This window comes from Onychomys torridus, chromosome 14 (assembly GCF_903995425.1).
Source record: "Onychomys torridus chromosome 14, mOncTor1.1, whole genome shotgun sequence".
Classification (NCBI taxonomy): Eukaryota; Metazoa; Chordata; class Mammalia; order Rodentia; family Cricetidae; genus Onychomys; species Onychomys torridus.
In genome coordinates this window covers 55307871-55335812 of record NC_050456.1, presented here as the reverse complement: position 1 = coordinate 55335812, position 27942 = coordinate 55307871, and the positions used below count along the sequence as shown (strand labels likewise).

General features: G+C 48.9%; 1 protein-coding gene across 1 annotated transcript; it reads right to left on the bottom strand.

The window, feature by feature from the left end:
- Nucleotides 1-454: 454 nt before the first annotated feature.
- On the bottom strand, nt 455-26288 carry Lrrc74a (leucine rich repeat containing 74A). The gene is made up of 14 exons (XM_036205456.1): nt 26246-26288; nt 24271-24399; nt 21006-21178; nt 19932-20039; nt 18844-18940; nt 15920-15969; nt 14982-15063; nt 11451-11536; nt 10721-10915; nt 7317-7412; nt 4407-4553; nt 1538-1645; nt 668-750; nt 455-467 (listed from the first exon to the last, which is right to left on the bottom strand). The coding sequence occupies exons 1-14, from the start codon at nt 26286-26288 to the stop codon at nt 455-457; spliced, it is 1410 nt and encodes a 469-aa protein (XP_036061349.1).
- Nucleotides 26289-27942: the final 1654 nt, after the last annotated feature.

Genomic DNA, 27942 nt, shown 5'->3' with positions numbered 1-27942 from the left:
TTCAGTGAGAGACACTGTTTCAAAAATTAAGGTGGAGAGCAGTAGATGAAGATGCTAACCCTCTGGCCACCACACGTTCGTGCACACACATGCACGCTCACACTTGCATGCATACATGTGTGTGTGCACACGCACAAACCAAATGGCCAGAGAGATGGCTCAGCAGTTAATGGCCCTTGCCAGAAGCCTGACAGCCTGAATTTGGTCCCCAGAATCCATGTCACGGAAGTGGTGAAACTTACTCCCATAAATTGTCCTCGACCTCTATAACGGAAACGTGGCGAGTGTCTACCCATCTTGCCAGACCTAGCTGAAGTCCTGACCAAGCGATGCCTCCCTTGGTCCCCTGTGTACCCCCCGCCCAGTCACCCCTGTCCTCACCTTGGAGGCCCGAATGTTGTCATGTGGGCTGGAGTTCCTCGGGCACGGGTCCCAGGCTCTTCCTCAAGCCTTGCTATGTAAGTGAGCTGAGGATGAGAAGGAAGGTGGACCTTGGGGCCTGACCTTGGGGCCTGGCCGTGGGCTCTGGGATGAGGCCTCTGGGATACTGTAAATAATCTCCTCTATCTCACAGAACACAGGTGGCAGATGGCGGGGGCCCAGGGCTGACGCCCATCCCACTAGAACCCTTTGGCAAGCAGGGGGAAGGGCTGAGGGCCATGCTCACCTGAAGTCCACCACACCATTCTTCTCGTTCAGCTTCTTTATGAGCTCCCTGACCTGGTACCGGTTGATGGGGACCTTGTTTTGCTGAGAAGGTGGATGGGATATGTTATGGGGTCTTCTGCTCCTTCACACACAGTGACCCCCCATAATGTCTCACTCTTGGGACCACTGGTGGCAGCTGAGGGCTCAGGGATGGTTGCACCCCCCACAAGGAGGTACCAGAAGCAGCTGCAGAGGACCCCCTACTTCCGGGTAGGGACAAGGACTCAGGATCCAGGAGCAATGAGTGGCCTGCTGAGGTGGACGGGGGCTGTACTCTTCACCATGTGAAGGCCATTCTTGCTCCCACATACCTAGTCCTGGCCAGCCCTCTTGTCCTGTGGTCTGGGTATTAAGCATTCATCCCTGCCCAGGCCCCTAGACCCTTCCCCCACGGCCTTCCCAGGATGTTGTCACAAATGATCCCTTTGTGCAGACATTTCGGGGGACCTCCATTCCGTTCACTGTATTGGTAAGAGGGACTGTGGGGGCTCAGAGGTTGGTAAGGTTGAAGGCAGAGTGTGGGAGCTGTGGGGAAATGGCCATTGCTCCCATCTTTACTTTTCATCTTCCTAGGAGCCAAACACAACGGGGCAGGGTGGGTGGGTGGGGCTCTGAGGTGAACGTATTCGTCTGGGGTGAGGAGTGGTATCGAGCCACATGACAGATGTGGGCAGGGGGTTGAGGGAGGTGTTGAGTTCCCCCCTTGGAGTCTAGATGAATGAGGGCAGTGTCCTCAAGCAACCTTACAGGGCAGTATGAAATGCAAGCATATGCCTGCCTGTCCGTTCCCCCACGCCACATTACCCAGAGTCCCCTGGAGTTAGCACACCTGTATCATGGCTTTCCGGAACTCCCCCACAGGCATTGTCATTGATCTCGATGGATTCAAGTTCTTGAAGAACTCCACAATTGAGATCTTCTGTTGGTCTGTGTAGTTCTGAGAGGAGCAGGAGGGGCCGGGAGCAAACGCTTGACTTTATTATGGCTATCACACCTCCCTCCTCGTCCCCCAAAGGGTGACCTAAACCCCTGGACCCAGAAATCCCTGGGGAATGGGAGAAGGCAGCTCCAGCTTGAGGCTGTCTGTCCTTTAACCACGGCTTTAGAGCGAGTACCAAGGCGCAGGCAGAGGAGCAATGGGACAGGCATTTGTCTAATTCCGGGCAGCCTCACCCCAACCCCACAGAGGCTCCACTCATCCCGTCCACTCCCTGACTTCACAGACACCAAAGCTGCTGAGCAGCCCTTAGTATCACAGGTACCCCGATGGTGACCAGATCAAAGTCTATTATTTAACTTTGAGATGACCTCCATCAACACCCCGCGCAGTTACTGGTGCTCTGTGGCTGGTGGGTGGGGCTTCTCTCAGCCGGGAGAGCACATTACTGCCTCGGGATTGGTTGGATGGGCTCTAGGCACACCTAGGGTTCTCACAGCCAGGAAACCTTAAAAGTAGCATTTCTGTTTGTATCCTCTCCGGTCACTCTCCATTGTCAGAAAGATGGCCCATTAGTTCTGGTGGATTCACACCACTTCCAGGGCTCAATAGTTCTCATGACTCCCGGTGCCAGATGGAATCAAAGCCCAACTCAAGGTCTGAAATCTGAAGATACCAACCACGTCTAGGTCAGCCTCCATCTCTGGCCAGCGTTGCCTTTCAGGCTTCTTTCTGAGTCCCGAGTCCCAGGATTCCTCAGCTGGGCTGACACGGTTCTGCAGCCTCCAGGGCCCCCGAAGGCTGCCTGCACTCGGTGTGTAAACCCTCCCGGCTCTGCTGGCAGAAGCCCTCTTGCTAGAACCGCCTTCCAGGCTCCGTGCTCACTCCAATCTTTCCTGTTCTTCTGGGATCCTCCCCACCTCTGCCAGGAAGCCCTCCTTTTCTCTGGGCTCATCCTGGGGTGTCTGTACTTGAAATTCTGATGAGGTTTGCTGGCCATTGTCACTTTCGTCATATTTCTCCGGTGACATTTTCTTTTGGTCACTACTGAACCTGTCCCATCTTTCCAGCCACATGGTTGCCTCTTTCCAACTGTACTGTATGTACACGGACGTCTTGTTTGATCTCTACCTGAAGATTTCTTTCCCCTATACTCTCTTTTTCTTTGCGGTGCTGAGGATTGAACCTGGGATCTCACACCCGTTAAACAAATGAACTGCCACTGAGCTATATACTCAGCTAGCCCTCTTTTGATTTTGTATTTTGAGACAGGGTCTCGTTAAGTTGTCCAGGCTGGCTACTCTGTAGCCCAGGCAGGCACCTTGAGTACTGGGATGGCAGGTCTGCCCACTACTTGAGGTTTACACTCAAATTTAGATTGATTGATTGATTGATTGATTGATTTTGCTGTTCCTGAGATCCAGTGGCATCTGGCTCAGGGTCTTTCACTCCTGTTGGCTCATCCCACTCTCCATTTCTTTCTTTTTTCTTTTCTTTTTATTTATGTATTTATTTTTTGAGATAGGGTTTCTCTGTGTAGCCCTGACTATCCTGGAATTCACTCTTTAGACCAAGCTGGCCTCGAACTCAGAGGTCCATTCGCCTTTGCCTCCCAAGTGCTGGGATTAAAGGCGTGTGCCATCACTGCCCAGCTTGCCACTCTCTATTTCTTTAAAAACAAGAAGTGGGACCCTGGCTCTGCATCCGACTTCCCTTGTAAAAGCCATCTTCCCCTGGTTTCATTGGAATCTTCTCCCTAAACAAACCTGATACCTTTTGCCTTCTAGAACTTTGCATATGATAATTTTCATGTAAGACCTTTTTAGATTTAGTTTTGGAAACTGAGGAACAGAACCGATCAATCGGAGGCCAGAAACAGCCTGAGGTGGATGAGGGGGCATACCCCAGAAACTGCATTAGCACAGCACCCCCAGATGGCGGCCCGCAGAGGTGTAGCCACACCTGAGAGACACCAGACCAGGGACTCAGCATCCCTTTCAGCGTCAATATCCGCTTGATTTTTAAAATGTCACCATTGTACCTACTTGTGATTTTCTGGAGACAAACTAAGAGAGAACTTGCCAGGTGTGTGCCCAGAAATAAAGGACTCTGCTAAGTGTGGGATGACTCGGCATCCAGTCTTAGAAGCTGCAAGCCCTGGGTGCTTTTTATGTCCAGGCCTTACTCTGAGCACCTCATACCTATTAAGTAATTCAGTCTTCACAGCCACCCTTCTCGTCTCTTCCCATTTTACAGGTGAAAAGACTAAGGCACTGAAGGCTCCGTGGCTTACCTTTGGAGGCACATTAGTAAAAGGCAGGTCTCAGGTAGCAGACTCCATCCTGTGCCTTCACCCCCCCACCCCACCCCACCAGATTTCAGCTCTTCTCTCCTTTGGGGTAAGAAGCAGTGTCCAGTGACCCAATATCCAAGGGCAATAGTTCAGGTCTCCTTTGCAAGGAACCTTATTAGAAAGGATCACAGCCGGGCGTTGGTGGCGCACGCCTTTAATCCCAGCACTCGGAAGGCAGAGGCAGGCGGATCTCTGTGAGTTCGAGGCCAGCCTAGTCTACAGAGTGAGTTCCAGGAAAGGCACAAAGCTACACAGAGAAACCCTGTCTCGCAAAAAAAACAAAAAACAAAAAACAAAAAAAGAAAGGATCACATTGACACTCAGGCAGAGCCAGTGCTGGTGGGTGATTTGGGACCATGTGGCCGCTTCCTCCAGGGTTTTCTAAAGCTCTAAGGGGGAGGAGCTCACCTGGATCAGTTTCATGGGGTTGGTCCACAGAGAGGTGGTTTTCTTGCTGGAGAGACCCTGTAATCCCTTGTATATCACATCCAGCTGGGGGTGAATTGAACAGACCCCGTCCAGGACTCTAACAAACTGCTCTGTTACCAGAACGTTCTGCAGCAGGGAGAGAGGGGCCACAGTGGAGGTGATGTCCCTGTGCCATGTGCCTGTTGACTCGAGTACCCTTCCCTCCCACCCAAGCCAAGTTCAGGAGCGTTGGTTCTGGACTGCCATGAGTCCTGATGTTTTCTAGCTTGGGACTGACTTGTGTCATGGGTTACTTTCTGAGGCAGGGTCTCATTCTGTAATCTAATATAGCCTTAGATGTCACCCAGGCTGGCCTTGGACTCATGGTGATTCTCCTGTTTCCATCTCTCAGTGCTGAGATCACAGGCATGTGTCACTATGGCCAGTTTGATGGGGTGGTAGGCATGGCATCCGAGACTTTGTGCATGCTAGACAAGCAGTCTACCGGACTTAGCTACAGCCTCAGGGCTGTTCTGGTGTTATGGAGCTTGTGACTTGATTTGTAAGTCTCTCAGGTGTGTGTGTGTGTGTGTGTGTGTGTGTGTGTGTGTGTGTGTGTGTGTGTGTAGTGGTCTTACTCTGTAGCCTGGACCGGCCTAGAACTCACTAAGAAGCATGGGCTGGTTTTGAACTCATGGTGACCCTTCTGCCTTAGCCTCCTGAACACTGGGATTATAGGCATGCATCAATCTGCTCAGATCTCCTAAGAGATTTTGTTGAGATGTTTTCATTGTGCTTGAGTGGCTTGTTTGTAACATGATACCGACTCAGCTCTTTTCTGAGTGGCCCCATTTGATGGGCAGAGGCTGGTCTATACAAAGACACCCTGACCTGTCCACATCTATGTGAATGTTGTCCTTCAGAGCAGGTACCCAGAATCCCCAATGCCAACCATCCTGCTACGATTCACAGCAAACTAGAAACTCCTCTTTTGGAAGAAGTCAGAGCTGGCATCCAGGACATAGAGAGTGTATGTCATTTGGAAGAACGATCTAAGCCTGTTCTCCATCAGCTAGATGACCCTCATCTTTCTTCGGGTGTGGTTCTTAGTACCTTTCTGCCTTTTCAAAGGACTGAACTCATGCTTAAGGGCTGAAGGTTTTGCACATACTCTGGTCTTAGAAGCATCTACCAAGCAGGAATTCCAGTACGTTTAGAGTCATGGCGTCATCATTGACAAGAGGGTAGGACACTTGGTCCCCAGGGGCAGTGTGAGTAGTGATGGAACCTTTCAGAAGCCTAATGGAAGGATATTGGGTCACTGGGGACACTGCCCTCACAGGAACCGGTGTCATGCTCAGGAGACCTGTTAGATCAAGAAGGAAAGGAGACCGAGTCCCTGGCTTCCTGTCTCTCCATGCAGCATCCTTTCCTTTCCCTATGCAATACTGCTGTGATGCCATCTTGTGTAAGGTAAGGTGATCAGAAGGGCCATCACCAGAGCTGGTGCCGTGCTACCGGGTCATTCGGCCTCTGGAGTTGTGAACTAAATAGCAATCCTTTCTTTATAACAGCCTGGCTTCAATCATTTTGTCACAGTATCAGAAAAAGAGAAACTGGCTAACTCAGTCTATTGGCTCTGGCAGACTGGTTTAATGGCAGTTATGTCATGGCTCACGGACCCCTGTGCCATCTAAGCCCTAAGCAGTGCATTTCTAAGGTTTCCTCAAGCGTACCAAGCCTGGGGCCATGCAACCTGCCTGCAGGAGTCAGGTAGGCAAATGGCTATGAAATCTGAATGTGGCTGAGACTCTGGGGCAGTGTGGGCTGGGGCTGAGGAGCTTTGTATCCTGACACAGTCAAGGATAGAGTACGAATGTGGAGAGATGAGGCCTCTGAGGAGAAATATCATGACTCAGATAATTGCAAGCATTGGGGGAAATCTTATAGAACATCACTGTGAAGCATTAGAGGAAGAAAGACACTCTCACATCACTGCCTTCATGGAACTAGAGATGGAGGTAGGGCCCTGGCTTTCTCCTAGGTGTTTCTCATTTGCTGTGGGTCCTGGGCAAATGACCCAATGGCTGTGCTTCAGGTTTCTTGTAGGTGAAGAGGATCTGCAGGAGGGATTGGCTAGATCAGGTTGGCGTGTGGGCATGTTGGTGTTGGATTGTCTTGATTGCCTTGACTGATGTGGGAAGACCCACAGACCATTCCCTGGATTGGGGGCCTGGGCTATATACGGCTATATAAGGGTAGAGAGGGCTAGCTAAGCCTTTAATCCCAGCACTCTGGCAGGAAGATGCAGGTAGATTTTCTTTTTTTAAAGATTTATTTATTTATTTTGTATACAGTATTCTGCCTGCATATATCCCTTCAGGCCAGAAGAGGGCACCAGATCTCATTACAGATGGTTGTGAGCCACCATGTGGTTGCTGGGAATTGAACTCAGGACCTCTGGAAGAGCAGCTAGTGTTCTTAACCTCTGAGCCATCTCTCCAGCCCTGGCAGGTAGATTTTTGTGAGTTTGAGGCCAGCCAGGTCTATATAATAGCAAGTTCCAGGCCAGCCAAGGTTGAAAAAAGAATCCTGGAAATCTGGAACATTTTGGAACGCAGTCCATTTATTACCAAATTTGGTAGTGTACAATTTTTGTCCTGGGGTTCCCTCTCCCCCATCTCTCTCTATGGTTTTTCCTCGTGAATATTCTTAGGTGCTCATGTCTGGGGTTCCCAGGATTGAGTACATTATTGCACATCATGGTGATATTGACTGAAGGTCTACTCTCATCACTTAGCCCCTTGCCTCTTGTGTGGGAGGGCCTGTGAGGGACACAGCTGGCGGCCCAGCTGGCAGAAGGGTGACTGGCTTGTGCCAGGAGCAAATGACTGGTATTTGATCACTTACAGAGATGTCAAGCTCTTCCATCTTGGATTTGGTGTTCCTCTTGATGGACAGGATAAGATACACTGCTCCCTCCATACTCATGGGGTTCAGGAAAAGCTGTGGGAGAAGGGAACAGCAGGAGGAGCCTGAGATGGGGCAGGAGAGGCTGTTAGAGTGCAGCTTCACTTTCCCCATCGAATCACAACCTCTGTGCTGCTCTTAGACTTCCCCATCTGTTCCGTTTGTCCCACCATACATCCTTCCATCTTTCCACTCAGCACTCATTTATCTATTCATTTACTCTACCCACCCATAACACATAAGTTCATCGCTTTCTCCATCTGTCACCCACCCATGCATGTACATATCAATTCATCTTACTTTCCACCCATCTATGCATATATCTACTAACTAGTCTATTTCACTATCCATCCATTTACCTACCCATCCACTCACCAGTCTCTGTTATCATCCATCCATCCTTCCATCCTTCACCCATCCATCCATCCATCCATCCTTCCATCCTTCACCCATCTGTCCGTCCATCCATCCATCCATCCATCTTACCTTACTACCGATCCATCCACCAACCGACACATCAATCCATCTCACCCTCCACCCACCCAACACATCCATCCTCCAACAAATATTTATCGAGGCCTGCTGTGTATTGACCAGTGGGCTAAGCCCAGGTAGACATGACAAGGGCTCTGTCTTCAGATGACCTTACTCTAGCTGGAGAAGACAGGTAGATAAGTAAATGGCATCAGATATGTGAGGACAGCAGTGACGGAGGGACATGTACATACTGTAGGAGCAAAGGAAGGAAGGTCCATCATGGGTAGGGCACCCTTGAGTAAAGCCTGACTGGGATGGGGGGAATTAATCATATCTGAAGGGGGATCAGGAGCAGAGTGGGGGAAAGATTCACCAAAGAAGAAAAGAACAGGTGAGGGTGAAGATGTGCTGGAGGGAGCAGCATGGGGTGAGGTGTGTGTGGGCGGGGAGGGTGTTGGATAATAGCACATGCTCTGTAAGCAGGAACAGAGAGGAGGAGGCAACAAAGCCAGGAAAGGTCACGGCATGGTGGACCTTGTGGGCTTAGGTTAGTATTGCAAGGGTGCCGAGAGCCACTGAAACATGGATGGAGATTAGGAAGAGCAAGTGTGTAGGCAGCTGGCCTTGGCTTTGACTCCCTGGCCTCTTTGTTCGTATGGAGGAGCTGTTCCAAGGGTCCCAGGCTAACAATCCAGCCAAAGCATTCAAAGAGGTGCCCAGTGTGTGGCAAGCAGTGTATGAATGGTGGCTGCTGCTGTGGAAGGCCAGCTCGGGTGGTTGTATTAGGAGGGAGGCCATGGGTTTTATTGGGCGTTTACTGTGTGCCGGTTTCCCAGACTCTGATGTTCTCTGGTGAGAAAAATCTGGTGCTCATGCAGCTTGGCACCTGAACTTTGTGGGACTCATTTCCCAGGGAGATTTCCTAGTTTCCCAAGAACATGGGTGCTGGAAATTGAGCCCAGGTCTTCTGAAAGAACAGTACGTACTCTTAACCGCTGAGCCATCTCTCCAGCTCCACTTTAAACGTCTTTTAAAATTTTAAATTCACGCCCGGTGGTGGTGGTGGTGGCGGCAGTGGCGGCGCATGCCTGTAACCCCAGCACTTGGGAGGCAGAGGCAGGTGGATCTCTGTGAGTCTGAGGCCAGTCTGGTCTATAGAGCTAGTCCAGGACAGGCACCAAAACTACAGAGAAACCCTGTCTCGAAAAAAAAAAATTAAAATTCATTTGTTACATATAACCACTGTGGAAGATTAGAAATTGAAAACATGTTTGGAATCACCTAATTCCAATAGACAGAGGCAACCCATTGTCCATCTGTGTGAGGTGGCCTCTCTTAGTCTTAAAAAGAAAGGATATATTTTAAAACTGTATGTATTTATTAGTGTGTATGTATGTATGTGTACATGTGTGCCATGATGTGCATGTGGAGGTCAGAGAACAATTTGCAGGAGTTGTTTTTCCCCCTTTTAACACGTGGTTCTGGGATTGAACTCAGGTCATTAGGCCTGGCAGCTAGCGCCTTTACCCACTGAGCCATCTTGCCAGCCTTTCTTCTTAGTCGATGGAACCTTTCAAAAGGTTCAGGTTCTTACAGCAATCCTTGGTTGCACTGGACCGTAAGGCCGAGTTACTCACAGCCTGGACCACCTCTCTGAGTTGAATGGTCCCATTACACCCCAGCTGGGAATTCTAGTTTTCCTCCTAGATGTCCAGTCTGGTTCTGTTGGCCATTATCGTACTTCCCCTTCCAGAATCTGCCTTCTTCTTGTCCCCTTCACGGCACCTCAGGCAGCAGGTTCATTCTCCATTTTCTCACATCCATTCCTCCTCCATCAACAAGGATCCCAACACCTGCCATGCCTCCATCATCCTCTTGGGGGGTGGTGGTTAGAATGGCCTTAGAGAGCCAGATACAAATGGCCACCCTCTTCATGGTTAAGTGGTCTGAATGAGTCACTTAGCCTCTGTTTTCCCACCTGGTCAGTGGAGCTGGCAGAGATACCTGGCCTCACGGGGCAACGATTAATGGATTATTGCATCCTCAGATTCAGGGTGTGGCTGAGAGTCCCAGAGAGAGGACAATGAACTATTCATCCATCTATCCATTCACTTACTACAGATTCACCGGGTGTCCAGCACCATGCTGGGTATGAAGGGTATGATCATGACCAAACTGAACATCCTTGTCGGTAGGAAGATTTCCTATTCCAATGAGGGTGTAGTTAGGAATCATAGTATAGAGTTCTGCAGGGAAGGGAGAGCAGAGTGCTGGCAGCCGTGCCCTAATTCAGGGGGTCGCAGGCTGTCGTGGGTTCTTGTGTGCCACACTCTGCAGCGGAACAGACATGGGCGTGGCTGGTGCTAAGAAGGAGAGGAAGAAACAGGAGGCCAGGGGAGCCATGAAGAGCAGGGGTGAGCTGAGGCTGCAGAGGCTCATGGGGACCAGAGGAATGTCAGAAACCACTGGGATCTAGGATTAGAATCCCCAAAGCATAAAATGGCCTTAGTGTGAAGAAAATCCCAAGAGAGCCCCAAATGGTATGAGAGGGGACCTGTGTAGAAGCACATGTGTGACCAGAGAGCTGGGGCAGCCCTGGGTCTATAGCAAGGGCACCGTGTGCACATGGAAATATGGTGTGTGTGTGTGTGTGTGTGTGTGTGTGTGTGTGTGTGTGTGTGTATGTGTGTGTGTTGATTCTCCCCAGCATTATCCAGTCCACTTCTACTACTGTTTCCCTACAACATAGATGGATCACACACATACAAATATATGTACACACACACACACACACACACACACACACACACACACACTCATGGACACACAGGCAGACACATGTGGCATACAGACACAGACATGTCTACCTTCATCACTTGGAGGCTTTCATTGACTTCCAGTCCCTTGCTGATTCTGGAGGCTCCCTCATTGGTGATGCCATTTCCACTGACATCTATGTAGACCAGACAGCTGTTGAGTCTGAGGACATCCGCCAGGGCCTGAGCTCCTTCGTTCCCGAAGCCGTTCATGGAGACGTCCAGTTTCTTCAGGGTCACGTTAGACTCCAGGGGAGGGGAACAGCACCAGCATCAAGGTGGAGTGAGACTCACCCAGGAAAATGCCTTGACTGCCAGCCCAGCCCCAATCCTCACCCCCACCCATATCCCAACTGATCTAAACCTTTGTCTTTACCCCAACACACTCTGCCCTTACCGTCCGTCACCCCCTACAACTCTCAACCCATTCCATCCCAGCCTAACCCTCACCCTCACCTTCCTTCTTTCCCCTCCTCCCCCAGAGCTCAGTAGTTTTCTCTAGAGACAGATGTACACAATCACTCCCGTTCCCTCCAGACAGGGTTCGATGTCAGGTCCTCTCGAAATCGGCTGTCTGCCCTTTAGCTGAACTATCCTCTGAAAGCATCCCTAGAGATGGTACTCGGGTCTCAGTAGGGAGGGTTTATAAACTAGAAAGGCACACCCAGGGATCGTGGAAGGAACCCCAACAACTCAGAGACACTTGGTGAGAGCTCTGCACACCCGAATCCATGGTGACCTCAAGGAAGCAGTTGAACTCACCTCTTGGAGCGTGACTTACCCGGAGACCGTTACACAGGGCCAAAGCTGCCCGAGTGTGGAAGTGATTCCAGCTCAGGTTCAGCGACTGGAGCCCTACATTGAGGGCTGGGAGGAACAGAGATTCAGCTCAGCATCTCCCACATCACCAAGACCCAGCCTCAGTCCCACAGCATTGGAGATGGGTAGGCAAGCTAGCACACTCAGGTGACAACTTAAATTTTTTTTTTTAATTCTTAATTTAAAAAAAAAAAATTATGTGCGTTGGTGTTTTGCCATGGGTGTTGGGTCCCCAGGAACTGAAATGACAGACATTTGTGAGATGCCATGTGGGTGCTGGGAATTGAACCCTGGTCTTCTGGAAGAGCAGTCAATACTCTTAACCACTGAAGCCATCTCTCCAGCGCCCCCACCCCCTTCTTTTTAAAATTTAAAGACAGAGTCTCACTATATAGCCCTGGCTGGCATGGTACTCACAGAAATCCATCTATGCCTCCCAAGTGCTGGGATTAAAGTTGTATGCCACCACCATGCCTGGCCAGGTGATAATTTTCAGTAAGTTACTTAGACCCCAAGATCGAAGGATGACTTTTCATTCTGGGAAAAAATGACTTAAAACAGTCCCACTTTTCTATCAAAGAGGGTAAGGGGCGTGATCTGGCTGGTAAACAGGTGACCACAGATGTTTTCTCATGAAGAGGTGTACACTCTGAGACGCCACCTAAGAAGACAGCACAGAATGTGCAAGGGCTCTATTACAGATGTTTACCCCGATGTCACAAATACAGTGACATATATATATCTTGAGTGTTCATCTGGGACCCTGAGGGGCGTGACTCAGTTGACAGAGTGCTTGCCTAGCAGGCATGAGGCCTTGGGGTTTGATCTCCAGAACCACGTTAATTGGACATGGTGGTGTATGCCTGTAATCTTAGCACTTAGAGGATAGAGTCAGGAAAACCAGAAATTGAAGGTCATCCTCAGATATATAGCAATTTCTAGGCCAGCTATCTAAGACTCTGTCTCAGAGAGAGAGAGAGAGAGAGAGAGAGAGAGAGAGAGAGAGAGAGAGAGAAACTGAGACTTGAGGATATGATTATCCAAAGATGGAAGTTATAGTTAGGGGTCAAGGTTTGCACAGAAAACACACTTTTAAAATTTATTCCTGGGGGCTGGAGAGACGACCCAGTGGTTAAGAGCACTAGCTCTTCTTCCAGGGGACCCGGGTTCAATTCCCAGCACCCACATGGCAGCTCACAACTGTTTGTAACTCCAGTTCCAGGGGATCTGACACTTCACACCGACATATATGCAGGCGAAACACCAATGCACATAAAAAAAAATTAAATAAAATTTGTGATTTAGACAGGGTCTCAGCATATAGCCATTGCTGGCCTAGAACTGGCTATGTGACTGTGGCAAGTCCTCTTGCCTCTGCATCATGCCCAGCTCACTCATGGACGGTGGTGAGCCACCACGTGGGTGTAGGCAGTTGAGCTTGAGTCCTCTGTTAGAGCAAGTGTTCTTAGCCTCCAAGCCTGCTCTCCAACCCCGACTCACAGTTTCCTGTCTCAGTCTCCCAAGCAGGTAGTACTCACTACAGGCCCATGCCACCACGCCTAGAGATCGACAGGGTCTGCAACCTCCAAGCTGGCTTGGAGCCTCCTGGGCAGATCAAGCCTTACTCTTGAGGGTCCTCTTGACTCAGCCCCTAGGGCACCCAGCCACCATTGCCTGGTGGCACGAATCCTTGCATTTACACAAATGATGTGCGTGCTCCCTTGTTGCCTGCTTGTCTTTAAAGTTGCTCTTGGGTGTCAGTTGTGGTAGTGCACGCCTTTGATCCCTGAATTTGAGAGGTGGAGGCAGCAAGATCAGGAGTTTGAGGCCAGCCTTAGCTATATGAAATCTTGTCTCAAACAAACACATAAACAACAATACTCCAAATTAAAACAGTAGAGCTGTGTGTAGAGGCACAGCTTCCAGTACTTGGAAGTCAGAGGCAGGCAGTCCTCTGTGAGTTCAAGACCAGCCTGATCTACATAGCAAGTTTCAGGACAGCCAAGGTTACATAGAGAGACCCTGTCTCAAAAATCACAATAAGAAAATTTCCCAAAAGATCTTCTTTGTCATCTTTTATTATGTTTTAAATATATTTCTATAAAATATGTGGATGGTTTAAGGTGTAGTTTATGTTATGTGACATGTAGTAATCCTGATCTCCCCAACACCAGCCAGTTGCTTTTTTAAGAAGAGATTGATTTAGTTTATTTTTTATGAATGTAATTAATTTTTTTTCCAAGACAGGGTTTCTCTGTAGCTTTGGAGCCTGTCCTGGACTAGCTCTGTAGACCAGGCTGGCCTCGAACTCACAGAGATCCGCCTGCCTCTGCCTCTCGAGTGCTGGGATTACAGGTGTGTGCCACGACCGCCCAGCTTAAATTTTTTTAATTAGACTTACTCATTTTTGTTTATATATGAATATTTTGCCTACATGTATGTATGTATATGACATGCATGCTTGGTGCCCGTGGAGGTCAGAAGAGGGCATTGAGTTCCGCAGAAGTGGAGTTACAGATAGTTGTTAATCACCATGTGGGTGCTGGGAGTCCAACTTGGGGCCTCTGCAGGAACAGCAAGTGCTCTTAACTGCTGAGCTGTCTCTCTAGCCCTGAGCTTTATTTTGTGTGTGTGTGTGTGTGTGTGTGTGTGTGTGTGTGTGTGTGTGTATCTGTGTGAGGGTATGCTGTGTGTAGGTGTGGCTGCCAAAGGAGGCCAGAAGAAAATGTTGATCTTCGGGAGTTAGAGTTACATGGGGTTGTGAGCCGCCTGATTTGGGTGCTGGGAACAGAACAAGCCGTCTTAATTGCTGAGCCCTCTCTCCAGCCCTCATGCAAGCTGCTTTTCTCATCAAAGATCTCATCACCGGCAAGTTTCACTTCTCACATCCAGATGTTGGTTTTGCTCTATTGTTTTGAGCATGACTTACACCACTTTTATAATGGGGACACTCAGGACACATACCGATGATCCAAACACTTGGGAGGTAGAAGCAGAAGGACCTCAAATTCAAGGCCAGTCTGGGACTCAATAACAATGAGACAGTGTTTCAAAAAAAAGAACAAAACAAAACAAAACAAAAAACCCAGCAATAAACTGAAGAACAAAAGCACAGCGTCAGCAGCAAAAACAAAACACAAACCAAAAGAAGAACCACCAAAACAAACCCCACAAAGGAAACATCAAAGGCTAAGTTAGTAAGAAAGGGGAAGGGATTGGAGAGATGGATCAGAGGTTAAGAGTCCGGGATGCTCTGCCAGAGGACCTGGGTTCAATTCCTGGCACCAATATGGTGGTTCACAACTGTCTGTGACTCCAGTTCCAGGGAATCCAGTGCTAGGGCCCCATCTGGCCTCCACAGGCATCAGTCACACTCGTGATTCACGTACATACATGCAGGCCAAATGCCCATACACATAAAGGGGGAGCTGGAAGTGGTCTTCTCCCAGCCCCTCCTCCCAGTTCTTCTCCCCTTCCCTCCACGGGGACATACCTAGCATCTGTCCCAGGTACTCCCCTCCTACGTCAGAGAATTGGTTGTGGCTGAGGTTCAGTGACCGAATTCGGTAATTGGACTAAAGGAACAAATTGTAGAGAGATTTTAATTTTCTTCCTTTTTTTTTTTTTTTTTTTTTTTTTTTTTTTTTTTCGAGACAGGGTCTCTCTGTAGCTTTGGAGGCTGTCCTGGACTAGCTCTGTAGACCAGGCTGGCCTCGAACTCACAGAGATCCACCTGCCTCTGCCTCCCGAGTGCTGTGATTACAGGCGTGTGCCACCACTGCCTGGCCTCTTCCAGTTATTTATCTTGAGACAGGAGATCAGTATGTAGTTAGTACAGGCTGGTCTTGAACTCTCCATCCTTCTCCCTCAGCCTCCTGAGTTCTGGGATTACAAACATGGGCCGTCATGCCCAAACAAGAGGTTGTTTATGTCTTTTGTTCACATAGCTTTCAATTAGCTTTGAGGTAGAAGGAAAGAGGACTCCTGGGTACCTGAAATTGGGTAGGCTAGGGTTCTTTTTTTTTTTTTTTTTTTTTAAGATTTATTTATTATGTATACAGCATGTATGACTGCAGGCCAGAAGAGGGCACCAGATCTCATTACATTTGGTTGTGAGCCACCATGTGATTGCTGGGTATTGAACTCAGGACCTCTGGAAGAGCAGTCAGTGCTCTTAACCTCTGAGCCATCTCTCATCTCTCCAGCCCAGGTTAGGGTTCTTAAGCAGATGATTTCCTATACATTTTTTAAAATAGCTTAACTGTTAATTAACTGTTAATGGTTTCTTGGAGAATTATTGTTACCCAGAAAATTCCACAACTTGCTGAAGTTTATGCAGGGAACAAACATATATTGGTTTCTCAACCCAAGCAAGTGTCTTTGCCAAGTGTCACCCAGAACTCCCAAGGGACATTCTTATGTGCTCCTTACCGACAGGGCTTGGCATAAAAGTGCAGCAGCTTCCTCCTTGAAGTTGTTTCCTGAAGTGAGGACGCTTCATTAGCAATACACTCCAGACTGTCCATGCTCCCTTGCTCTACCATATCTGCTGGGTCCTTTCCCTTTGGTGGAACCGCCACCCCTCCGCCCTCCCACACATACACCAGATGAAGCGCTTAAAGCCAATAGGTAGACACAAGGAATGGAGGAGACTGTTGACCGTCTCCTTCCTCCTCTCTGGCATCAAATATGAATATCCATAGTGTATTAAGAATGCCTAACGTTCTGACTGGAGAGATGGCTCAGCGGTTAAGAGCACTGACTGTTCTCCCAGAGGACCCAGGTTCATTTCCCAGTATGGCGACTCAGTATCTGTAGCTCTATCTAGTTCCAGGGGATCCAACGCCCTCTTCTGGCTTTCATGGGCGCCAGGCACACACGTGGTGCACAGACACTCATGCAGGCAAAACACTCCACACACAAAAGTTTAAAAATAAAGTTTTAACAGTCATAGCAGCCCCATCTAGCAGCTGATGTTTCATAGAAGAGGAAATGAATGACGTGACAAACATCTGAAAACACTATCTCAACGACAGTGTGAATTGCTGCTGATGATTAGTGCATTTGAACATCCCAGCTTGGTGCACTGGGCACTTTAGATCGTAATCCACTGTCTTCAGAATCACTGGCTAAGCTGAGTTCTGCGGCTGTCCTTGGTTCGTGCATAAGAAGGACAAGGTTAACTAAATAAAAGAGGGGACAGGTGTCGAAGCTGGGATTCTGATCCATGCACTGTGACCTCAACCACCTACACATTTAACCGTTTGGTTCACAGATACCTTGGTTAATACCCTACTGGAGTAGGACAGGGAGGCAGATAGTCCATTGGTGGAATTGTAACCTGCTCTAGGCTTTTTAAAGGGAAACACAGAAGTTAACATTTGGATTTTACAAAGGTGGCTATATCCACGCATTACACTCTAGGGTGTCTATCTAGATAAAGTGGAACATGTGCCCAAAAGATGTGCATGCAAGAAAGTCCTTTGAAACGTTAGTGGAGAGGTTGGAACACTGGACAGGACCTGTCACTGTTCCTTCGGTCCACTGGTGTTTATAAAATATGCTGTCTCCCTGCAACATGGAGTACTATTCAGAGAATGAGCGAAGTCTACTTGTTCTATCACAGGGGAAAATGCACTCAGAGGGGAAGAAATGAAATTAAAGAGGAATACCTGATGTACGAGAGAGTCTCTATTAACAATAAGCATTCTAGTTCTTTTTCTGGATACTAAGATGTGGATGTTTTAAGACACTTCTTTGTATCTCAAAGGATTTTTTTTTCATTGACAAATTCAGGTGTGGAATTCTTTTTAAATTTTGTTATTTTGTGTGTGTATGTGATTGTGTGTGTGTGTGTGTGTGTGTGTGTGTGTGTGTGTGTGTGTGTGTGTAGGCCAGAGGCTGACATCAGGTATCTTCCTCAGGCGCTCTCCACCTAGTTTTTGGAGACAGGGCCTCTCTCCGAGCCTGGAACTCACTGATTTGACTAAACTGACTAGCATGCTTCCGGGATCCTCCTGCCTCTGCCTCCCAGCTGGTGTTAGAGGAACACACCATTTTACCAGCTCTCCACACGGGTCCTGGAGGCACTTCGCCCACTAAGCCATTTCCCCAGCTCCCGGTGTCTATTTCCTTTCAATGAGCTCCTTTAGGATTGACTACGCTTTCTGGATCTGAGACTTCAGGAAACATACCAGCGATTTTTGTTGAAATATTCCTGCTTATTCATTCTCTTCTTCTGGAACTCCTACCATCTATGCTGGGGCTGCTCAGTCTTTCATATTCTTTGATTTACATATTTATAATTCGTGTGTGTGTGTGTGTGTGTGTGTGTGTGTGTGTGTGTGTGTGTGTGTTTATGAAAGCCAGAGGTTGGATGCCTTCCTCTATCACCCTGTACCTATTTTCTGAGTTAGCATCTCTCATAGATCCTCGGGTCTACTCATCTCTTGCCCTCCCCTGATCTGGAGTGACAGACGTACACCACTTGTACCTAGTCTTCACATGGGCACTGGAGATCTGAACTCAGGTCCTCATGCTTTCTCAGCAGGCATTTTATCCACTGAGACATCTCCTGATCTTGAGAGTTTTTTCTTCCATAAGGTCACAGTGTTTTATCACAGAAACAGAGAAGCAGTGAACACATTGTCTGTGCCTGAGAGTTCTATTTTCTGCAACTGCAAGTGCCCACTTTTTAGTCCCCCCCCCCATCAGTTTCACAGTTTTGGACCGCCTGGACCAAAACTTATCTATGGGAATCCCAAGCCAACTGGGCAAAGAGTTGTCCTCCAAAGAGGTCCTACTACTTGACATAGGACCACTCTCTATATTCATTTCTTGGCATAGAAGTTCCAGAGCCCCGCAGACCGCATGCATCTGCAAACCCAAGAGAGGGCATGCCTGGGTACTAGAATTTCCAAGTGACCCTGTTCCCCCAATAACGGATGGGACATCACTCATTTCACGGTAGACAGGCAGTCATCAAGTGGTCAATAGACATTAAGACAGCTGGAGAAAGAGGACAGAGAGTAATGGTGATAGACAGGACGTTGCTGTCGTGCTAGGGGTCAGAGAAGGCCCTTTCAAAGATGACATGGGAGTGAAAGTGTGAAGTGAGAGAGTAAGGCATACAAGCCAGACCCCAGAAGGTGGAGACGTCCAAGACAAGAATACTGCCAAGAGAGCTTGTTCAGGAAATCAGGACAATGGTGTGGCCCTGGAGGGGCAAGGCTGCCTGGTCCAGCAAGGGGGAAGATGCAGCGTGCTGTTCTGAGATTCTCTGCTCTCCTGAGATCCTCTGCTCTCCCCTCCCTGTGTTCCCAGCGTCCTCCCCTCCCCTCCTGAGGAGGGCTCACCTGAAAGTTTTAGTTTCCAGAGTGAGGAGTTGTTTTCCTGGAGGAAATCTGAGATGATCCTGGCTCCATCTATACCGAGGTCATTGTCGGACACGTTCTGAGAGGTAAGAGCGCACACACACACACACACACACACACACACACACACACACACACAGGAAAGAATAGCACAAAATAGGCCTCAAAAACAAGGGAGTGGGGGCTGGTCAGGGGATGAGTGAGGGCGTGAGAGGCAAGGAAGCTTGTTCCCAATCTGGCTTCTTTTATGTCTCTCATGGAATCCCATTTTTCTCCAATATTGTCTTTACTGACACCCAACTCTCTCAGTTTAGCCCTGGTATTTCAGAAAAGCATATCATTTGTTTGTTTTGAAGCTCGAGGCAGTATTCATTTGGAGGATTTGAAAACGAGCTACCTCACCAGGTTCCCACTTTCCAAAGAAAAAAGCTCACTTAGGTTAGCGTGGGTAAACCATTCCATTTCGGGACTTGTAAGGAGCAGCCAGAAATGGCTTTTCAGGGTGCAGTGGCTGAGCCAGCCTTTGATACGTGGCCTTCTGCTGTGGATATTGCTCTGTATAAATAAAATGCTGTTTGGCCAGTGGCCAGGCAGGAAGTATAGGCGAGACAAGAGACAAGAGAATTCTGGGACGGGGAACCTGGGGGGAGAGAGATACTGCCAGCCACAGCCATGACAAGGATGATGTAAGGTAATGCTAAGCCACGAGCCACATGACAAAGTATAGATTAATAGAAATGGGTTAATTTAAGATAGAAGAAGCAGATAACAAGAAGCCTGCCACGGCCATACAGTTTATAAGTAATATAAGTTTCTGTGTGTTTACTTGGTTGGGTCTGAGCGTCTATGGGCCTGGCGGGTGAGAGAGATTTGTCCTGACTGTGGGCCAGGCAGGAAAACTCCAACTACAGCCTTCTTCTGAGAAGTTGTGTCTAGAGAGGAGGATTGCACTGACTGGTTAGAGGTAGCCCAAAGCTGACCTGGGCCTGGACTGGGAGGCTCTGGCTTGGCTTGAGTGGTTCTGAGTCCCCGGGTGTGCCAGGAGGAGCTGGTGGAGGAGGGCGCCTTACCAGCTCCTGTAGGTAGTAATTCTCCTGCAGCATCTCCATCAGACTCAGGATGCCCTCGTCCATGATGTAGTTGTCTTCCAGCTCCAGTTTGAGGATCGTCGTGTTGGACTTTGACCGTCACCGTGGGAGAGGAAGGAAGACAAGGAAGTGGTTGGTGACTAAGGTGGTTGGTTCTCTGTCCGCTCTGGTCCAGAGCTTGGTTTCTCTCTAGAACATCCCAGGCACGTGAGAGGGTGCTGTGTTGGAGGCCTGGTCCCCAGTGTGGCCATGTTGAAGAGTTCCTGAGACCGGGGCTCTTGTTGGTAATGTGCTCACCAGGCAAGCATGAGGATCTGAGTTCAGATCCTCAGCACCAACGTTATGTAATGGTACCTGCCTGTAATCCTAGTGCTGGGAGACTGGAGGACTCTGAGGCTTGCTGGCCAGCCAGTCAAGCTGAATCAGTGAGTGCCATGTTCGGTGAGAGATCCTGAATATGATGGACACCTGACATCAACTTCTCTGTCTCTGTCTCTGTCTCTCTGTGTCTCTGTGTCTCTGTCTCTGTCTCTGTCTCTCTCTCTCTCTCTCTCTCTCTCTCTGTGTGTGTGTGTGTGTGTGTGTGTGTGTGTGTGTGTGTGTGTGTGTGTGAAGAATTCAAGGTCAAGTCCTTGTTTGGTCATGGCTAGCCAAGAGATAATATTATTCATGTGGAAAACTGTGATTTACTCTGCAATGTGATTTCTAAAAATGATAATGTGAAAGGTAGACATTGAATGGAATGGCTCAGTAGTGGCTCCATGTATGGACCTTTGGAATTGGGACTCAGGCCTACATTTTGTACTTGCAGTAGCTCTTGGGTCTGGTTCTAGCCCATACAGGCTGATGCCTTGTTTCCCAACTAGGGAAGGCCACGGTCTTCAAAGTACAGCCTCTTCCACGAGCTAACAGGGAAAACAATGGCCAATGACTGAGAAAGGACCAGGGTAAGTTGCTCTTTAGACACCAAAGAGAGCACCCTCTGAATGTCAAACCAGTCACCCTGTTAAGCCCCTTCCACCAGGGCGGATGTGTTCTGTTGGCCAGCATGCTCACCACCAGAGTTATAGCGATGGCCTTGGTGCCCTTGGGGCCCAGCCCATGGTGGTTGAGGTTCATGCAGGACTCCTCCATGTTCCGGATGAAGTAGGAGGCGGGCACTACACCTACTAGTTTGCAGGCCTCCAGGTACAGCTCCTTCTGTCCGATGGTGAAGAATTTCTCTGTGTCTGTGTAGAAAGTCAGAATGAAATGAGGTTTCTCTTCCAATCTGCCTCAGCCCCAATCACTCCAGGGGAGGTACTCTTCCGCTTGGGCTTTCCTCTGCTTGGGATCTGCCCTTGTGGGTGTATGCTCTAGAACTCAGCTTTTCCAGCTGTGGCCAATGATGTGTATACAGGAGAGTGTAACCAAATGTGGTGGGCACAAGAAGCTGACCACAGTAAATGTTTCTGAAGGTGCCATGACCGCAGATTAATTGACAGTCACACATGAGATTAATCCAGTGTATTTCCAGATGTACTGGCCCATGTGGCATCTTGTGTCTTCACCATAGGTTTATTCTGAGCACAGTATGTACACTTAGCACTTTATATGTTATGGCACTACACAACACCACAGCTTCCAAAACACCTGGGCAGCAACTCCAGATTCTTGTATGTTATGAATAGCAGTGTTTTTGTTTGTTTGTTTGTTTTTACTGCACATACAATGTTCCCCTCTTGTAGAAACATGGTTTAGTCAGTGGTGGTGCACATCTTTTTTTAAAAAAGATTTATTTATTTAGTATACAGAAGAGGGCACCAGATCTCATTATAGACGGTTGTGAGCCACCATATGGTTGTTGGGAATTGAACTCAGGACCTCTGGAAAAACAGTCAGTGCTCTTAACCTCTGAGCCGTCTCTCCAGCCTGGTGCACGTCTTTAATCCCAGCACTGGAGTGGCAGAGGCAAGAGGATCTCTGAGTTTGGGGCCAGCCTGGGCTACAGAGTGAGTTACAAGATAGTCAGGGCACAGAGAAACCCTGTCTCAAAAAACCAAAAACCAAAACCAACCAACCAACCAAACAACACAAGCAAACAAACACCCTACATGGTTTAACTATGAAAAACAGAGACTTTTAGTATTTCCCTATTATCCATTCCTCAGCATGTACATATCAAATTAGTATATCTTTGGGTTAGATTAGATTATAATGTGATTGTGTTACAGAACAATACAAAAATATTTGAAGTTTTTTCTGAATTTTACTTTATGTGCTTTGGTGTGAAGGTGTCAGATCCCCCTGGAACTGGAGTTAGAGACAGTTGTGAGCTGCCATGTGGGTGCTGGGAATTGAACCCGAGTCCTGAGTCCTCTGGAAGAGCAGCTGGTGTTCTTAATTGCTGAGCTACTTCTCCTGCACCCTGTGGTGGTATTGTGTGCCCTAAAATATTGTGCACCCTAATAAATTTATCTGGAGCCAGAGAACAGACAGCCACTAGATACAGAGGCTAGAAAATGGTGGCACTCATGCCTTTAATCCTAGCATTTCAGAGATAGAAATCCCTCTGGATCTCTGTGAGTTTAAGGCCAGATTGGAAACAGCCAGGCATGGTGACACACGGCTTTAATCTCAAGACACTCGCCTTTAATCCCAGGGAGTGATGGCAGAAAGAGAAAGATACATAAGGCGTGAAGAGCAGAAACTAGAAGCATTTTGGCTGGTTAAGCATTCAGGCTTTCTAGCAGCAGTTTAGCTGAGACCCATTCTGGATGAGGACTCAGAGGCTTCCAGTCTGAGGAAACAGGATCAGCTGAGGAACTGGCGAGGTGAGGTAGCTGTGGCTTGTTCTGTGTCTCTGATCTTCCAGCATTCATCCCAATAACTGGCCTCAGGTTTGATTTTATTAATAAGAACTCTTTAAGATTCCTGCTACAGCGCCCACATTTTAAAAAAAAAATATTTGTTTACTATGTATACAGTGTTCTGCCTACATATGTCCCTGCAGTCCAGAAGAGGGCACCAGATCTCATTACAGATGGTTGTGAGCCACCATGTGGTTGCTGGGAATTGAACCCTGGTTCTCTGGAAGAGCAGCCAGTGCTCTTAACCGCTGAGCCACCTCTCTAGCCCCCAAATTTTTTGTTTAATTTTGAGACAGGGTGTTTTTTATGTAGCTGCTCTGTCCATCCTGGAACTCACTATATACATCAGACTGGCCTTGAACTCCCAGAGATCCACCTGACTCCTCCTCGTAAGTACTAGGATTAAAGGTGTATGAAGACACACCTGGCTACAATATTTAACTTGTTGCAGAATATTTGATCACACTGTGAACCCTGAGTTTGCGTAAATAAAATCAACCTTGGGTCAGGAGGCCGAGTTGACAGAAAAGTCATAGAGAGTCTGAGGGTGTCTGAAAGATGATTGAGAGGCACACAGAAAGTAGTAGGGGGGACTTAGTATAGCTTTTTTTTTTTGAGGTGGGGAAGGGGAAGGACAGTCTCTCTCCTAGATGTCAGCAAAGAGAGAAGGTCAGCTAGTTGCTCCTCAACTTCTCTGAGCTAGCGGGTTTTCACCCCAGTCTCTGACTCCCGAGTCTTATTGATAAACAGAATGATAGCGATTTAATTAAAAGCTATATATGGCATCAGTGACAGAGCCAGTGTCTTCAGGAACAGAATCCCCACCAGGCTGCGGCCTGAGCGGGCAGGTTGCTGCCAGAGATGCAGGCTCTAACTCCGGAGCCACAGTTACTGGCTAAACAGTAGCAGATGAAAGCGCAGCCTCTGGGCCAACAGAAAAAACAACAACGACTCAAGTATCACAACGAAGTTATTCAATCAGTTTTGGCTTGGGATTAAAAACCATTTCCGTCAATGACTGAAATGGTTCTACACAGACTTGTGTGTGTGTGTGTGTGTGTGTGTGTGTGTGTGTGTGTGTGTGTGCTCATCATGCACGATCTCACCAGAAGTCAACCTCAGGGGACATTCCTCAGGCATTTGCACTGCCCCCTCCCCTCAGGGTTTCTCTGTGTAGCCCTGGCTGTCCTGGAACACACTCTGTAGACCAGGCTGGCCCCGAATTCACAGAGATCCTCCTGGCTCTGCCTCCCGAGTGCTGGGATTAAAGGTATGCGCCACCAACGCCCGGCTGGTTTTAGATCTTAACAACAACCCAGCCAACCAGGAGGAGCAGCAGGTGCTCTAGAATCGAGCATAGCCTTCCTGCCCCTCTTCCAGTAGGACAGAGAGGAACATTCTGATGGAATCACATCTCGCCAGTTCCTGAGGAAGCTGGCCGGCCCCCCACCTCTCCTCAGATGTGACCTCACCTTCAATTTCCAAGTCAGTTTCTGAATCCTCCCGGGTGGGTTTCTCTTTCTCAACGCTCGGAGGGGCCTCGGCTTCGCAGTAGAGGGTGTCATCACTGCTCTGAGGTGCTAATGAGGCTTCAGTCTCATCTGGAAGAAAATCCCATTCAGTTCTGGGAATCAAACCTGGGGCCCGTTGGGTGACATCTGCCGCTGACTCCTCTTAGCCTCTGCCTCCCTCCCACATTTGGCCTGCAGCCTTTGTCCCATGGCCTCCCAGAGCAGCCCTGCTGGGGAAGCCCCCTTCTATAAGACCTCCGTAGGGCTGGGTTGGTGGAGTCCTGTTTCCCTAGTCGGTGGGCAGCTCCCGTCCCCATGTGCCTGCTTTTGGTGGGGCCCTTGCTCACACTCCCCTCTTATCTAATCTGCATGGAAGGATTTGGGGGGTCTGCTGTTGAATCTGTTACTCTTTGTGGTGAACAGAGGTGCTCCAAAAACTGGGCTACTTCATGTCACACACTGTGCTGCCGGGAAGGGACTGGGTGGGGACAGGTGGGGACTGGGATCCGATGCAAAGGAAAACAGACCCAGATCTGTTCCAGGGAGCAAGGCAGACAGTCAGATTTCTAGGAAGGTGGCCTAGCTTCCCTTCCCTCGAGACCAGCACTGTTCCTGGGCCTATGAAGGAGAGGCTTGAGGGTGTCTCCTGAGCTGACAGTTTGTTGCTGTGACTGAGCATGCTTGTCTTCATTGGATGAGGCTCTGGTGAGGGCAGCAGTGTCTCCTTTGCACTGGCCCCTGTACTTGCTGGATGTGGTTAGTTCACTGGGCCAGGGAGTGGTGGGCTCCTGGAAGCCACACACAGGATTCAGAGATGATGAATCCAGCATCAGCAGGACTCAGGGCTTCAGGAAGCCACACTTATGCTTCCCAAAGGCCTAGCAGACAGGGCCAGCCTACTTCTCTCTCTCTCTCTCTCACCTGTTGGTTTATTTATTTTTATTCTTTGATAATTTCATACGTTTACTCATCTACACTTTGAGTGTGTTGAGCATTATGTGCCCCCCACCAGCCCGTTTTCACAATTCAGATACTTGGATGGCAGGCTTCTTAATGATCTCAAATAGGTGTGTGTCTTTATTTTTGATCACAGAGCCAGGCCCCAATATTTATCCCAGAGCCTCCGTGACAAGTTTCCATGTGACATCTAATTTGAGTAGCAGTGGCTCAGTGGTCAGGAAGCATTCAGAAGCTGAGCTACCCAGACTGCCGCCGTGGGCTCTGAGAAAAGGGGCAAATTTCTGACTCTGTTTCGTAATAAGTCAAACAATCAAAGAAAGGAAGGAAAGAAGGGAGAGAAAAAAGGAAGGGAAGGGAGGGAGGGATAAAGCAATGGAAGGAAAGGAAAGGGAGAAATAAATGAGAGAGAGAGAGAGAGAGAGAGAGAGAGAGAGAGAGAGAGAGAGAGAGAGAGAGAGAGATGTGTTGGGAGCTATGCATTGTGGATGCTTGCAGTGCCTGTGGAGGCCAGAAGAGGCCCTCGAGCCCCCTGGAGTTGGCATTTCAGGTTATTGTGAGTCCCTGGGAGGTGAACTAGAGTTCTCTGGAAGAGCAGAAAGCTCCAAGTGCTGACCCATCTCTCCAAACCCTCACAGTTTCAGAATTCCACTCAACCAGGGGGATGCTAGCAAATGAACAACTATCAGCCACTTCATGTGGTGTAAACATTTCCAGTATGGCTGGTTTCTAACTATCAGCCTGATGTCAGTCAGTCTACAAACTGAAAATTAAGATTGGTTAGCCCTCATAAGAGCCAAGTTTAGCACCATCACTCACTATATTTGAGTGGTTTCTAAACCCTGTTGCAAATGTCACACATCATCTCCATTGCAGAGACTCGGGCAGAGGGAGAAGGGCTTTTGGGGTCTACCCTTTTGGGGTCTACCAGATCACCGGACACTACTCTGGGAAGGGAGATAGATAAGGGCCTTTTCACCTTTGGCCTCAGACTCAAGCAGCTCATCATCATCATCGTCCATGCTGCCAGGACTCTCTGGGGGGCTGACAGCTTCTTGTCCCCTGGTGGCTGCTTTCCTAAGATGCACACCTGTCCATTCAGCTCTGTTTCAAACTACGTGCACTGCCGCCCTCTTGAGGGCAGATCCCAAGGGAACCTGGAGCTATTTTTTCATCCAAGCAAGCTTGGAGGAGAGCCGGCTTCGGTGGGAATCTGGCATGCATGGATTTGCCTCCAACTCTGTCTGGGGGAGGTAGCTAGGCCTGGATGGAGCTCATCCGGGACAAAGATAGAGCTCTATTCCCCCAGACCTTGGTCAAAAAAGGATGCCCACCCACTTAGGACTTTGTGACGTAAGAGCCACTTTTCCTTTGAACTTCAACATTCCGTGAGCTCACGCAGTCATTGTGATCCTCGAGGGTGGACCCGGCAACAGCAGGTCTCCCGCCCTCTTGGTGGCTCTGGGGTGGTCATTTTTCTCATATGTTCGCTGGGTCCAAGCCCAGACTTGGCTGTGAGTGCTTGGGTGCTGTGGGGGGGCCTCTTAGTGACAGCCTATTTCCTTCTGAGTCAGGACCAAACCCAAGGCTCCGAATCAGGTGACCGTGAAGCGCCGCCACCATGTTTTTCTCTCCAGGTGGCTGCGCTTCAGGGACAAAGTATTTCAGTGATGGGTGAAGTCAGATCTCTTCTCCCCAGTTCTTCTTTTTTGCTTGCACCTTTGGGGGAGCACCCTCAGCCTCGGAGCAGAAGGACGAAAGCGCAGCACGATAAGCCTATGTTCAACCCCTACTGGTTCTTGCTGCCACAGCACTGTTCAAGCCACACCACTAGGCTGTGTCTCTGGAGGCCAGCATTCCCACACTCAGCCGGGATTCCCACGCTCAGCCGTGTTCACACGTGGAGCTGAAGTTCACTTGCAGCGGGGTGTCGAGAGAACCTGAGGGCTTGGCCGCTGCTCCCTTGACTAAGACTTCAGAGCATCACACAAGTCAGGTCAGTGGCTGGAAGACTTGGGGGGGAGGGCGGGTGAAAGTCCCCTTCGTGTCGTTGACAAGATGAAGATCTAGAAATCTCTGGCTTGGGAAAATACGGTTATGTGTATGTGTAGACAAGAGGACGCCGCTTATCGGTTCTCTTCTTCCATCTCGTTCGCGAGGCCAAGTTTCTTGTTTCTGTGTTGTATACGGTGTTGTACTCCAGGATGGCTGCTCCGTGAGACGGGACGGTTCTCCCGTCTCCACAACTCACCGCGGGAGCGCTGGAGTTACAGATGCACACCCTACATCGGCATCTTTACATAGGTTCTGGGGACTGAACTCAGGTCACCAGGCTTTTGGGCATGAGGAGGGAGAGTCATTTGCGCATGCTGTATTGTCTCGGCACAGCCATTGAAAGGGCTCTTCTCTCCTCAATGAAGGCTTTTCATCATTTGCATTCATTGTTGGAAACTGTGTCCTTTCTGTTTTGTGTCACAACCCACCAGGTGGTGGCACTTGCCTGTAATCCCAATACCCAGGAGGCAGAGCTGGGAAGATCACAAGTTCAAGGCCAGCTTGGACTATAGAGTTTCAAACGGAACCAAACCTCAGAATGCTGCCTTGTACCATCTAATTAAACCACTGTGCTTTCAAGTGACTGGTTTGTGGGACAGTCCCCTGCAGTGCTCAGAGGGG